The 16,395-nt window shown below is 42.9% G+C and overlaps 1 protein-coding gene across 1 annotated transcript in view; it reads right to left on the bottom strand.

The window, feature by feature from the left end:
• clstn2a (calsyntenin 2a) overlaps positions 1-16,395 on the bottom strand; it is a 237,553-nt gene that overhangs the window by 79,494 nt on the left and 141,664 nt on the right. The window contains 1 exon segment of the mRNA XM_048257133.1: positions 9,240-9,435. Coding sequence (XP_048113090.1) covers positions 9,240-9,435 — 196 coding nt within the window.

Below are 16,395 nucleotides of genomic sequence, written 5' to 3' on the forward strand. Positions count from 1 at the left end.
ACAGCCACATAAACACGTTAAGAAAGGTAACACATTGTGATGCGGATCTTCACAGAGGGACACATGTTCCCGAGTGATACACAGCAGCAAACGCCCAGCTCAGAATCCCCCAATCACAACCAGCACTTGGCCTGAGGCCGAGAAGTGGAGAAGTGCCACTTTTCCAGGGCCCAGGGAAACAGGGATGTGAGTGGTCAAATAGGATTACAGTCTGATGGGCAAGCACTTAGGGAAACCACTTCAGTTCACTCGACCATCATTTAATAATAATGCTGCCGTGAACTTTCAACGCCCACTATCTGACCATGTTGGGAGCAGCACTGGGGTACAAGTTGCATGGAGGACCTTTGGTTCAGTCTGTGTTAGAAAACTGCACTGGTTGGAAAGGAACACACTTTGTCCAAGTCTTTGCTCAGCAGTAGGTTACATGGAGACAAGCACCTTCTCTTTTCTGTAAAGACAAGCTGATTTGTTGATTTATTAACCTTTGATAATAGCTAAGCTCAAAAAGAGGTCATAAGAAACGTCATCACAGCCAGTAAAAAGACAGTCAACAGCTGCTAAACAGCATTCTTAGATAGAATGTTGTGGGTTTGATTCCTGGCTGTCACCATTGTGGTCCTGAGCATGAGCAAGACACTTTACACCAGACACTAGCTCCAAGTCGCTGTGGATAAGAGCATCAGCTAAATACATAAGGGTGAGAGTGAGTTTTTGCGATCGTACAGCTAACAGCTAGGAGGGCGCAGCTAAGAATGTATACAAACAGCGATATCAGGCCCTTTCTAAGATCACAGTAATCAGTAATAAACTCAGGCCTCAGAATGTTACCGGCCAACTGGGAATTCTCCAGATTCTCATGATTACTACTCCAATACTGATTGCATAATATAGTTTGGCTGTCTAGGTTACTATCCTTATGTTTGGAATTATGTGCTAATAAGCAAAGTTGGATATATGTTACTTCATGCAATTACAGAGGCATTTGTACAAACATTAACCCTGCAGAGATGTTTTTGAGTTAAAGAACAGCTCGATTCAAAGCCAACCCTTTTTTTTTTTTTTTTAGTAAAAACACTTTCGATCTTTCATCCAAAAGATGTGAGAGAGTTCAAACTAAAAGAACCTTTGCTGACTTGGATCTAGAATTGGAATTGTAAGTCTCTTTGTAAAGAAAATGATCCTAAAATTACATTTTTGAAAAGACCGACTTAAAGTGTAACTCCAGCAAAAATAGACCCCAGGGTCTTTTTCTGCATTAAAGCAACACCAAATAACTTTCCCTCTGTCGCACGCATGCTATTTGTTTATCCAGCACCAGCTTTGCAGCTCTTCGAGTCACGGTAAAATGTAATTTTTGGTACATAGCTAATTTAGATACACCTATGGTGTGGGTGGTTGCGTTTCTTTAGGAGTCCGCTGTCTTGGTTTGTATAGAAATGGATATTAAGTGACACATACCCGCTAAACGGTGGAAATACGCGACCGACGGTAATAGGGGGAGTTCCGATAATGGTTATACACAAAGTTGTGGCTTTGAACTGGAACATGCAACCTCAGAGTTAACAAGAAACAGAAGAGAAACAGAGGGGCAGAGGGAGTGAGAAAAAACAAGGGGATAAAAGGAGTAGAAACTCAGAAAGAAAGAGAGAGAGAGAGAGAGAGAGAGAGAGAGAGAGAGAAGCAGACAGACACATACACAAAGAGAGACAGAAGGAGGGAAGCTATAATAACCAAGTCTCCGCCTTTTATTTAATGTAGCAAAATCCTATATAGATATAATAGAATTAAAAACTGCTTTTGGCACGAGTCAGGTTTTCAAAGGTTTCCTCCCGAAAGAGCAATTCATCACTGAACCAAATGAGAGATAATTCCTCTGCAATTAGGACTCATTTATAATCCATTAGATTGCTATTTATAACATTTGATACCACTAACTGATGCCAAGAGCCATAGAGATGTAAATAATCCAAGCACAAGAAACTCAGAGAGAGACATTACTATACAGCATCCCTATATCACAACATTTTTTTAATAAAGAATGATGTGATTGATATCTGAGTAAATATGAATATGGCATTTTCAGGTGTCAATGCAGGTAGAGTCTAATGTTGCATGTAGTTACTCTTTATCCAAACTATTTGTAGTAGAGCTTCAATCTGAAATAAGTTCAAGCAAGCTAAAAATAGTAGTAGACTGTCTTCCCTGTCTTATTTCATTAATATGACATATCGTTGACAATTGGACAGTCTACTCCAAAAACACATAGTCAACCTGGTCTGTGTTCTCTCTCTCTCTCTCTCTCTCTCTCTCTTGTCTATGACCTTGTTTGATGATAAGTAATGCTGTCTATATCTTTCATATGTCTTCCTAATTGAAGACATTAACTTAATGAGACCTGCATTTAGAATATCCTGCAGGGACGCTGTTCCCACTCACAGACAGGAGCACACACTTTTCATTAGGATAGCACACACACACACACACACACAAACACACACACACACACACACACACACACACACACACACACACACACACACACACACACACACACACACACACACACACACACACACACACACACACAACTGACAACTTTCTGCGTCAAAAGCCATTCATCACAAATACCCAAGATGTGAAACCACAAGCAGAGCTCCCTCCTTCCTCCCTCTCTCTCCCTCTTCTCTCCCTCTCCCCCCTCCCTCCCTCCCTCTCTCTCTCTCTCTCTCTCCTCCCTCTCCTCTCTCTCTCTCTCTCTCTCTCTCTCTCTCTCTCTCTCCCTCCTCCCCCCTCTCTCTCAGGGCCTGAAGCACTGCTCTCCACACTTCATCTCCCAGCTGCTGCTTCAGCCACCATTGTGCCCAACTTGTCAAGCACAACGACAGCTTCCGGCAAGCTCTGCAAACATCTTGATAGGTCATCAATACAGAACTACTGAGGGCTAAGCATTAGGCAGGTATTGGAGGAGTTTTCATCTCTTTAAATCTTACTAGAGAATCATTTATAAGCCTGTTATTACAACAATGTACAAGCATGTCACAAGATCACCACCACCATAACACCACTATTTAAATATTCCACTCAACTCAAAAATATGTCCATGGGTTTTATACAGGTAGTGGACCTTAAAACAACCACTGTTGTCATCTGTTGACTGCTTATACAAAAAGCACACATAGCCACCTGAAAATACCAAAGCAGCCTCTGAGTTTCCACACACAGTTCAGGGCCCAGTTTCCCGATAACGACGGAGACACGCTCTTAAGAGGGTTTTCTACGATTCATCTTACGATCGTTGTTTGGTTTTCCGACTGTTTCCCGAACATGCTCAGTGGCGTGAACGATGCGTGCACTGCTCTTTAAGACGCTCTTAAGGGAGCTGTCCATGTTAATAGTTCTGAAATATCCTCTGATTTGATGGTGATGTCAGGTGACTGCACGTCACAGCTATAGGCCTACCGTTTAAGCTTCGGATCTACACATTAATTCACATCAATACGAAAATAGAAACACAAGAGTACTCGTTACCGGCTAAGAGCGTCTTAACAGTACTTCTCACTGAGGTCACCAACAGGACATACAGAGGAATTACAACTTAGAATACATAATCCAACTTACGTTTCCATTCTTTATTGTGTTTAGCCTACCTGTGATGAATCAGATTTTAGCGTGCAAAATAGCCTACATTTAATGGTCATAATAATGTGATGAAAAGTGGACAAAAATGCAATCAAGTTATGAAATGAGACGTTGCCAGAATAGTTTGACATTATCTTTGCTAGGTGAAGGCTACATTTTATTAGGCCTATGAGGTAAAAAGCAGAGAACACAACATGTGGTTTAGTCTGTAGCCTACTGCATAAAAATCTAAGCCTACACATTTCCTCTCTTTCTTACTTGACTTCTTTCTTATCTTCAAACGTGTTCTTAAGTGACACCGCGAAAAATTATTGCATGGTGCAACAATCTAATCTTAAAATAATTACAATTATTTATGTCTCTGTGTGGTATATAACTATACTTGGGATGCTTACGTGCAGATGTCAAAGTGTTTCTATTTTCGTATTGATGTGAATTAATGTGTAAATCCGAAGTTTAAATGGTAGGCCTATGGCTGTGACGTGCAGTCACCTGACATCACCGTCAAATCAGAGGATATTTCAGAACTATTAACGTGGACAGCTCCCCTTAAGAGCATCTTAAGAGGAGTGCAAGCGCGTTCGCGCTACGAGCATGTTCGGGAAACAGTCGGAAAAAACAAACGAGCGATCGTAAGATGAATCGTACAAAACCCTCGTAAGACCGTGTCTCCGTTGTTATCGGGAAACTGGGCCCAGAGCAACAATCTAGCCCCCAGGAACGTTTCATCATAGATGTTTAACCCGTTAGGCGCCAGAGGTTTTTTTTTCGAAACGTTCGATTTTGACATCTTCATTTCAAAAGGCTATATCTTAAAAGTGATAAGAGATAGAGACTTTCTGTAAATTAGAGAAATATTAATGATGACCCAAAGTTTATGTAGAGATTAAATGTTTATATCTAATTTGCATATTATGACATCATATGGTGGCGGCCATCTTGGACTATAGAATTATAATGAAAAGTCGCATGTTTGAATGATAAAATGCACCACTTCTTTCCCCCCAAAATGTCCCTCACCTTCTGTATGCTATATTGCACAATACTGAATGCTCAGGTAATACTAAGTAGTAAACAAACTGTGTAAATCATTACTAATAAATGGCAGAAACAAACCAAATGCATGTAGCGGTAGGCTGGCCTTTTGCTGTAGATTTTCCATTTACTACATACAGTACAGTAGGCACTTTGATTCCATGTATGGGGCACATATATATTATTCAGATGACACACAAACACAAGTAGACAAGACCTGTTTAGTTCAAAAGCTCACTTGCCACGGCAAGGCACAGATCAGGAGTGAGATGACGAGACAAGACAAGAGACAATGTTAGTATTTGTTTTCTTGGTAACACTTTATTTTAATGTGTCGCTATTACAGTGTACCTACCTAATTAGGTACAGTGGTACAACCTGTGTAACAACATGTACTATCAGGTACTATCATTGTACTTGCATTATGTATTTGTGGGTACCTACATATAGTTGTTACATGTAATACTGAGTGCTTTTACAAAACTTTGCCAATTTGCCTAAATTTTCATCAGAGGCAAAGAGCTGACCTGAGACCTGCTGGATAGGGTAAATCTGCCCATGATAGATTTGATATACAAACCATTCTTAGCTCCAGTGAAGGCCTCATTATCTTCAGTGTACATGTAACAGCTGTGCTGCTACAACCTTGTTACTCTTTGATACAGTGGAATAAACCTATTAAGTGTACCAGTTAATTACTTACATGTACATATGACATGTATGTTATGTCTTCGGCGTCTTGGAACAGGTCTACTAATTCACATGTACTGTGTGGTGTAACAGCAGACACGTTTCAACACATCAATTACAGGATGCATGACATCATTGACAGGATGTATATAATATGTACATGTAACTACTTAACTGGTACACTTTATTTTAATGGGTTTATTCCACTGTATCAAAAGAGTAATAAATGTGTACCAACACAGTTGATACATGTACTACAGTATGTAGGGTAATGGCAGACATGTTCCAAGACACCAATGACACAACATACATGTAATATGTAATTGTAAGTACTTAACTGGTACACTTCATTTTAATGGGTTTATGCTCAAAGAGCAATAAGTGTGTACCAACACAGCTGATATATGTACTATGTTGTGAATTAGTAGACCTGTTCCAAGACATCGAAGACACAACATACATGTCACATGTAAGTAATTAACTGGTACACTTAATAGGTTTATTCCACTGTATCAAAGAGTAACAAGGTTGTAGCAGCACTGTTACATGTACACTGAAGACAATAAAGCCTTGACTGGAGCTAAGAATGGTTTGTATATCAAATCTATCATGGGCTGATTTACCCCATCCAGCAGGTCAAGTCAGCTCTTTGCCTCTGATGAAAATTTAGGCAAATTGGCAAAGTTTTGTAAAAGCACTCAGTATTACAATTTAACAACTATATGTAGGTACCCACAAATACATAATGCAAGTACAATGATAGTACCTGATAGTACATGTTGTTACACAGGTTGTACCACTGTACCTAATTAGGTAGGTACACTGTAACAGCGACACATTAAAATAAAGTGTTACCGTTTTCTTTTTGTTGTTTCTGTTGATGTTTTTTTTGTTGTTTTTTTGTTAGCTGACAAAGACACACACATCACAAGGACATGAACACACAAAAAAGAACACATATATGTCCTAAATGGTCAGGGAAATAGATAATCAACAGTGTGAATCATTACTAATAAATGGCTGACAATTTTTTTTTTTTTTTTTGTAGCAGGCCTTTTGCTGTAGAGATAATGACTATCCATATCCATATCCTATCCATATAGGGCCGGCATTCCCATCATCTTGTGATAGACTATGCATGGCCTAATGGCTCTCCTGCCCCGTGTCACCACCTCTGCTCCTGTTGCAGCAGCATGGCCAGATCTGCCTCAAGGCTTTCGCGAAAGTGGGAGAGAATTTGCAGCCTTCGGACTAGGCCTCCTGTCATTCTCATTGCGACTCCCCACATTGCCTCTACGTTCCCCCCTAACTGTCCTATGAGCTCTTCGACCTCGTCTAACATACCCAGTGGCATTAGACAAAGGCTCCACCACGTTACTGTCGCCGCGATTGCAGAGAGGTACACGTTCAGAAGACAGAAGCTAGCGCTACATGGACATTAGGCTACCTCCAGCCTCGTTCGCCACACCACTAACACCCTGCTAATTTCCCGATGAACACTCCGAACCCGTGAAACATTATTCCCACCAGTGACATTGGGCAAACGATTCAACGTTTGTGCTTGGTGTAAGCTAAACTATGGAGTAAACTCTCACTTTGTCCGGCTGCATTATTGCAAGGCACGGACGCATCTGAAGCCTCACTAAACGAATCACCGTCATTTTCTGAAGGCAGATATTCCCCTTCAGAATCAGGGTCCGCGAATAGAAGACCCAACACTTCATTTCGGGTAAACTTTTGCCATGACCAGGGGTGGGCAACTCATTTCCCCAAGGGGCCACATGACAAACTGGGACTGTTGAGGAGGGCCAGACCCAAAATACCGAACTCAAGTCTGAACTCAATTCTGTTCAATTCTATTCTGTTCTTGTATAACATTAAGTAAATCATATGGTTTTGTTTACTAGTTGTAAGAACAGATGAAAATGTGAGGGAGACAAAGGAAAAACAGCAATATTTAATCTATGTCCAGTATTTAATCCTCTTTCTCGAAAATGATTTTTTGACATTGACATTTTTGTTCAGTTTTCAAAGACTGATATAAAAAAGTACTACAATATCTATATAATTAGGCTAGGTCATAAAAATGTGAAGGAGTCAGTACAACCGATAGGCCTGTGCCACCATTTCATCAACACTCAGCAATATTTCATCATTAAATCATTGCATCATTAAATTAACTCTATGCAGAATTAGACTACGGAAATGTGGAGCAGACAATAGTAGGCTGTCATTAGTTAATCAACATGCACAAAGAAAACTATTTTAAAAATGTAGGCTATGTGTTTGCTTTAACTTTATGCACATAACTGTGATTGGTCAACTCGCTCTGTGTGTTGAGCCGGCTGCTTTAAGCAACCTGTGGGTAGTAGCATCATACTAGTTCGCTAACATAAGCTTTGCAAATAAACTCAGACATATTTTGGTTACAATTACTGGGTTATCCGATTGTAAACTGTCTATCTGCCAGTAACGTTTTAAAATGAACACTTCGTATCGCCAACGAGCAGCAGTAGGAGTTTGTTCTAACAACCTTTGCTGTGGTAAGCGACGCAGACATAAGAGACACAAAACTTTGAAAGGTTTACGCCGATGTAAAGGCAACTAGGCCTACATTGTGTCGACGCAGAAGCATAAATTCACCAGCACATCAGTGAGGGTGTTTACGTCGTATGCATCCACGCACAAATGTATGGGCATACAAATAGCAGTCGCTTTCAAAATAAAAACAACGATATTGATTTGCATGCATTATCTCTATGCTAGGCTCTTGACTATTGTTCTTTCACGGACCTTACGCGGGCCGGTCAGGGAAAGTCCACGGGCCGGATGTGGCCCGCGGGCCATATGTTGCCCATGTATGCATTAGACGATAATCTAATGCAAATACTCGCTGACGTTGACAATATCGCTCTGATAAAGTGACTCACACGCACACTAGCTCCGGTATTGCACACACTGATTCAATGCGCTGTAGCGCGAAGGTTTTGTTTAAAGCTTGCCCTTTTTTGGACAAGTATGACATGTCTGCCATCTAGTGGAGTGGAGGTCGAACGAAATATGACACCCTATTTGACTAAATCGGCCGTTTTATTCAGTACCGCATCTTGTCGACAAAAGTTGACCGTGGCGCCTAGAGGGTTAAACATGGTTGGAGCTCATTAACATCCAGTCTACTAAAAACAACAACACCAACACTGGATGAAATACAAACAAATACAAGTTTGTAAAGTAGTTCAAAGGATTATCTTTACTCAAGGTGACACAACATCAGCTCTGTGTGAACATAAAGACACTAGAGAAACAGCATTGCCGAAAGAGGTTTTGTCATTATCTTGGCAGTCGTAAGGGTGCACTTTGCAGCTCTGCAGCTGTGTTGCAATGGCAGTATTTTTAGGACCGTTGAGGCAGTTTAACAAAAAACAGACACTTAATATGTTCAAAACAGCCTCTTAGGCATGAAATTAAATATTTTATCATCATGCTTTTCCCAAACATACTGAAGATTTGTCAAAAGTAGACAAGTTACATTACTCTTGTGTAATGGAAGACCCAGAAGTGCATAACAAATTCTTAATCACAGCATCAGATTACACATCAAACCCTTATTTATTTATTTAAAAAGAACAGATGTCCAAGTATCCCCATTTAATTCAGACAGACCCAAGCCATTTTCACTTTCTGTACAACAGCACATGGACCAATAAAGAAACATGACTTTCACAGTGCAACACTGGCAGGAAAATGGACTAAGGTCCACTGCCTAACCAACTAAACAAAAGAAATGAAGAAAACAAAGAATAGGGGGAAATTCATGCATTGTGACAACTATTATGACTGCTAAATGGTGAACAGAGAAGCGTGCTACTCACTTGTGAGACTTCTTCCAGCCTGCACCGGTATCTCCGGCCCCACAGTCGTAGGCCTGGATGATGAAGGTGTACTCCTTCTGCAGCTCGCAGTCGATGGGGCTCCGCGCCCTCAGGACGCCCTCGCCTGATGTGCGGTTTAGCACCACTGCCTCAAATGGGGCCTCCTGCCCATGGATCTTGAAAGCGCAGATTTCTCCTGCAGCCAAGAACAAAATAAAAGGAAAAACAAAAAAGAGGGGAAGAAAATAGAACCTAAATGAGAGAAGAGCGGAGGTGAGATTCTAAAGTGCAAGTAATGGGCTTTGCTGCCATCTCGGTGTGCTATTGTTGCTATGATTTTCTCGCTACATGTCGCCGCTGTACCCAATGTTATAATACAGGACATTGTTTGCCTTAACCATTCGCCAGTGTCTTGCTGAGAGACGAAGAATGGCCTGTCTCCACATGTAATTGCTTCATTTCTGCAATGGACTCACGTTGAGAGAGAGGGCACAGCAAGAGAATGACTTTTCCTACCGCTTCTCTCTCTCTCTCTCTCTCTCTCTCACTTTTTATAGTTTGCTATTGCTTGCGACTTTTTGATAGCTTTTCCTCTTTTCTAGAATATTTTGGGAGACACCCGGAGGGCACAGAGGTCCAAATCCATCGTCACATTTGCAAACTCAGTGCTCCGTACCACTTATCCATCTCGCTGATCTGTTTTTCATTTCTGAACACCGCGGCATAACCGCGGCACGGGCAGCATGCAGGAGTGTGCTGGGTCTCTGCTGTGTGGCAAGTTTCTCCCACTATGCAACATGCAGAATCTGCCATTATGGGGAAAAAAAGATAACTGAGCTCCATAGCCAATCAATGTACACCACTCCCATCCATGCTCCTCAAGCAACTTGCAAATTGGCTGGAGCTGTTGATGGCTTGGCCCAAGCTATTCAGCTTGTTTCCCAATTTACAGAGCCAGAACAGTATGCAAACACCAGAGTTTTATGTGGACATTCTGAATTAGAATTGCAGGCTCCACCTTCAACCTAAACACCTTGACTTGTGTTCGGTACACACTACATCACACCATGTGATGAACTGTTTGCTGGCTTATATAAGCTCTGCTGTGAGTCATGGCTATTCACACACGCAGTCGCAGGGGCAAACATCAGTCTTTGTGCTCAGGTGTTTCAATTCCCGCCTGGTTGCTCTCTGTTGATCCGGGGAGGAACACAGTCTCCGTCTCAGGGGGAAGGGCAAGCCTCACCTTAGCTTACGCCAGACAAACCCTCTGTGCAATTGAGGCCCAGACAAAAAAAAAAAAAAAATATCTGTTGACAACACAGCAGCAGGGAGACACAACAATGGAGGCTGTCTGACCATTGTGTCCTTTTTTCTAGTGGGTTGGACTTTGCAGGCGACTGGAGCTCCCAGGAGCTCTGCCTCCTGTCCCTTTTTGGGATTTGGGTGGAGGGTGGAGGGGGGGATCGCTGGAGAAAAGCCGAGGCACTCTGACCCCGTGACGGCTGATATCACTTAAGAGGCGGGCAGCAGTGGAGAGAACAAACAGCGGCCGCGGTCCAGCGCAGTGTGCACTCGCCTGCTGTCGCATCCTGATAAGCCAAACTTTTCTCTCTCCATCCTCTCTCTCTCTCTCTCTCTCTCTCCTCTCTCTCTCTCTCTCTCTCTCTCTGCCTCACTCACTTCTTTTCCCTCACCTCTTAATTTCTCATTCAATTTAATTTAGTCTTTCTCTTGCCCACTTTGTCTTTCTCTCTTGCTCTCTCTCTCTCTCTCATCTCAATGCCATCCTTCAACTCTCACACTGTCTTCCTTTCTCTGTGTCTCCCTCTCTCTTTCTCTGTGTCTCCCTCTCTCTTTCTCTGTGTCTCCCTCTCTCTTTCTCTCAGTCACTCCCGCTCTTCCTTCCCCACTTTCTTTGTAAATCTGATTTAACCATTAAAAATAGAAAACACATTCACCTCCTCCTGCAAAATAACAATTTACCCTCCGCCCCCCCCCCCTTCCCCCCTTCCCCCAGCCTGGGCCCGCAGTTCAGATTTCCCCTTTACATTAGCCCCTCAATGCCTTATCGAAATTAAACGACCGCCACAATGGGCGCCGGGCAACAAGGTGTAGCGGAGGGAAAAAAATAATAATAAGAGAGACGCGGCAGGCGGCATGTGAGCAGGGAGATAAGGATGGCAGAGTCCTGCACCCCCAAAGCCATCCAAATATTCTGTTAGACGGCACACGGAAATGGAGTGAACTGGAGAAGAGAGGAGAGAGAAAGAGAAAAAGAGAGAAGGAGAAATAGAGTATGCAAGAGTACTAAAGGAGAGCAAGTGAAGGGAAGGGGGAAATCCAACATGAGAACAACTCTAATAACCACAGTGTGTGTCTGTATTTATGAATGTGTGTGTGTGGGGGTGTGTTTGTATAAAATACGACGGCAAGCAGGAGAATATTTCCACTTAGCGCTCAGGAGTCACACGCAGAAAACTTTTTTCTGCTCCATCTGTCGCTACAAATGCACATCCACCCCCCCCGCACCCCCGGAGATTAGATGCAGGAAGGGCAGTAGGGTCAGAGTGAGTGTCACAGACAACAGCGAATGGCACAGCACCATATAGGCAAAGAGTCACCGCATCGCGCTGGGCCGCCAGCCAAATATTTCAATCATGTCAGCAGAAGCCATGCAAAGCAGACGCCATCTTCACCCTCTCCACTTCCCCAAGAAGTGCAGCTTGTTCATTTGGCCTACATTGAGCACCCCCAGACCCCCCCCCCCCCCACCCAACCCCTCCCCTTTGAGCACACAGTTTTTAATCTGTCCAGGTTTTTCTTGTGTGTGTGCAGAAGATTTTAGAGACATCCATTTAATTTGAAGTGGAAGTATTAAATCGGGCCTGACAGATGTGGTATTTCAGAGGGCCGATTTGAGTGCAAGCTCGGAGGGATCAGGGGAGTGAGTCAATCGGAGAGAGCCAGCTTGAATACACACTTGCGTCACTGTTCATGCTGTGCCTCGCTGCAACAAAACACTCCAGTATTTGCCAGGAAAAGTTTAGCGCGAGTTGTGCTGGAGATGGGATGTGGAGAGGGCAGTTACGTCCACGTTTAGCTGCAGGACATTTGCTTGTGCTTCAGTATGGGTCCAGACCGAAGGTTTGATGATGACTGCTTCCAGTCTGGCTACAGCTCATTATGTGTGAAATATCCGAATGGCAAATTTGAGTGACAAATTAATTTCTCTCATATCAAAAGAGCCTTACCAGACCTCATTAGTTATCAGTGATTTCTCACTGATGTCTCTCAATGAATGCATCAGTCAGTCCTCTCTCAAGCACACAATCTTCAATTCTACTTCAGGTACTAGCTATCTGGCACTTGACAGAAGCGAGTGACAGAAGCGTTATGTCATAAACATTTATGACTTGTTTATAATGTTTATGACACGTTTATGACAGTGTCATGTCACTCTTATGTAGATACCTTTACGGTATAAGTATACCGTAACCATTATTTATTTTTTGCAAGTTCTCATGTCAGTGACTGAAAAGGTGGGGGCGGTGCTTATCCTGCCCTTCAGTAGTACTCTCCCTCTCCCAACTGTAGTGCCCTGCCCTTCAGTAGTACTCTCCCTCTCCCAACTGTAGTGCCCTGCCCTTCAGTAGTACTCTCCAGAGAAAGAGAGAAGTTGGGAGAAAAGGAGAAAGAGGAGGAGGAGGAGAGGATGACGAAGAGGAGCACCAAAGCACTGCCCATTACCTTTCAATTTCTACGAGCGAGCCGGCACCTCTTATCTTTATCCTTTGATCCCTCTTGAGACAGGCTTCTTTCTTTCAGTTGCTTTTTCCTGCTATGTTGGATTGTCCATGAAGGATTGAAAAGATGATAAATCAAGGTTGCTGACTGCTGAGAGAGCCGTTGACTGAACTCATACCTTATAAATCCTCCCTAGCACAGGGAGGCAGTTTATGGAAGTCATCTCTCTCTTTCAGTCTTTTTCTTTCCTTCTTTACCCCCCCACACACACACACACAAACACACAAACACACACACACAAACACACACACACACACACACACACACACACACACACACACACACACACACACACACAAACACACACACACACAACAACAACACATTTCTGTTCCTTTAGAAGCACCTGCCCAGGTTGTCACACAGGAGTGCATTTACTATGACAGCGTAACCTGAATCTTTGTCAGTCCACAGAAAGAGCACACTGTGCCTTGCCGTTTCACATGGGATTATACTAAGCATTCACTTCATCAGGTAAACAGCGCTGATCACGGCCCTCCAACCTTAATATCCACTACCAACAACGGAATGGTGTCATTCAATCACAGACATAATAGAACTGAGTCAATCGGTGGCAACAGGAAAAGGCATCAAAAGTTTAGTGATCATGAAATAATGTAACACATGATAATAAGTTAATAAGTCAATGAATGCAGTAATTCTACTCCACACAAAATAAAACTCAAAAATTGGTGCAGGCTGTGGCAGATGCAATAGTCTAGCACAGTGTTTCCCAAAGTCTGGGTCGCAGGAGATTTTGCGCAAAAGCTTCTTTTTCTGATATAACAACTTACGGCTATTGCGCAAAAGCTTCTTGTTCTGATATAACAACTATACAATATAATATAATACAACAATACAATATAACGACTTGAGTTATAACGCTGATGGTGCTCAAAATGCAACACAACCGTGTTCAAAGCAGGATCTATCTATTTAGATCCTATAGCAATGTATGGTTGGGGGAGCCATAGAAAAGTTGGAGAACCTGTGGCCTAAAACAATATTGGTGGTTGCAGGGTAGATTTGAAATGAAATGGGTCGCAATGGTCTGTCATTTTTAAAAAGTGGGTCCCCAGAAAAAAAGTTTGGGAAACACTGGTCTAGCAGGTATAGGGGGTGGATGACATGAAAAAGCAACAGTAAGACATTAAAAAGCAAACAAAACTAAAGGTTGCTTTTGACAGGGTACACAGAAGCAGAACTGGTGCTCTGAATTCTGCTTCTGTTGTTTCTGAGAGTTTCTCCTATTGACATAATACTGCAATCTTGCTTGCTAGACTTGCTTTTCAAATGCAGAAATGTCTCAGCACAAAGCTGTTTTCATACATAAAATCAATACCTAATCAATCAGTCTTCACACTACTCCTTCATGTTTTTGCACGGTATCCCCACTTTTCTCTCGACCTTCCCATGAACGAGTCATCCTTATGCATGAGTTCAGCACTCCTATACATTCAATGCCGTGTTTACAGGTGCAGGTAGTGACAACATCTGAAATGGACTCTAATGCCTTGATAAATCTGGCCTACAGTGCCCACAATATTTGCCATCTACTCCTCTGAGTGTTTGTTGCCCTTGACCAACAGGGGGCCAAAGGGTAATATAATCGGGTACATACTGCTGTTATTGATCGTATTGTTATTGTTGTTGTGGTTACTGGTCGTACGGTAGAAGTAGTGGTATCCATAATAGTGATACTATTACTTTTTCTAATCTAATCTTAGTTATTCTCACTGTTTCAGTTTTTGTTTTGAGTGCTTTTGTTGATGTTTTTTAACCCTAATTTGCATAGCACATTGGCACAGTTTTTGATGGTTTTTAAAATGTGCTACTTAAATAAACGCGACTTCAGTATTCACTCACAAAGGTCATTCTCAAAGACCTCAGTGCTTAAGTGAACATATGGCCTCACCTCTGAGCAGCAGGCACAGCTTTCACTTTGACACCTCAGGGCTGAACCTTAGCAAACACGCAGAAAACAGACGGCTTTATACGTCCACCTCTTATGTTTTATCCCCTTCCATTCCATTTCATGAAACACAGCAGTTCCTCAGGGCAGGCTAGTTTAGCCGGCTGCTGGACAGTGGTTTATGAGTCCGAGAGGAAACCCAAGGGCAGCGTTTATTGTCGCACTGAAAGAAGCTTGATAGATCCCCCAACACACACACACACACACATACACATCACACACACACACACACACACACACACACACATACAGTGTGTGCACACACACACACACACACACACACACACACACACACACAAACACAATCCTCTATAGGAGGCTTTCATTTAGATAGGGACCACCTAATTGCATTGGGGAGATAGCAGCACCATCCATTTGACCCTTCAGCTAATAAACAGCAATAGCGGGGCCCTGGCGGATGGCTGCTACCCCGGTGCTCATAAGCCAAATGAACAGGCTGGCACAGATAGAGGAAATTCAATAGTCAGAGACAATCCGTATTAATTTTGCCAGGGCTTTGCGAGGAGGTAGGAAGTGGGGAGGTAGAGATTGGTGGTGGGAGTGGGGAGGAATGCAATTATCATAATTGCTGTTGTAAAACCGCGGGATTACAATATCACATGGCAAACTACACTTTCGAAAAGAAACCCATATTGGTAACAATAGAGAACCTCGCAACCAACCCTATTAGCTTTAGACCTCACAAAACCGCATATGATGGCTCGCTTTCAGTGTTTTTTTCTCTGAGCCCCCCCTCCCCCTTTTGTTATGCAAAATACAAAGCTCATTTCAGGAGTCCTAATTACGATTACATGAGAATTAATAAAAAGGGGAAAGTCATTATATTCCTCAGCCTTTCTGGAGACGAAAATTACTCACAGCAGGAAAGAAAAGCTTTAACACAACGGGCCTCACACAGTGAGTTTAGGAGTGGTTTGGTTCCCCAGTGGGCAGCACCAGGCGCCAAGCACCAGGCAGGAGAGAGAGGTGATTCCTGTGGCCGAGACCGAGGAAAAGGCTCCACAGTGCTCCATGCATTGATTTGAACACTTGCAGGCAGAGGAATGAAGGGAGGGAGGATGGGAGAGAAAAAAAAGAGAGAGAGAGAGAGAGAGAGAGAGAGAGAGGGGAGAGTGGAGGCTATTAATAGCGCCCAGAAGCCCTCCCCTGGGCCGGTTCTTGTGAGTGCCAACCCCCCCACACCCATCTACATCCTTCCTCCACCCACTCCAGACGACCTCTGTTCTCTCCACATTAAATATTCAGCCACTAATGCTGCTATCCAGGTGCTGGACTCACCCCCATGTCCCTGTCTCTCCATCCCTCTCGCAATCTCTAAATCCCTCTCTTTTTTCCCCTCATGCTTCCTTCTCCTGT

The sequence above is a fragment of the Alosa alosa genome, chromosome 1, assembly GCF_017589495.1.
Source record: "Alosa alosa isolate M-15738 ecotype Scorff River chromosome 1, AALO_Geno_1.1, whole genome shotgun sequence".
NCBI lineage: Eukaryota > Metazoa > Chordata > Actinopteri > Clupeiformes > Clupeidae > Alosa > Alosa alosa.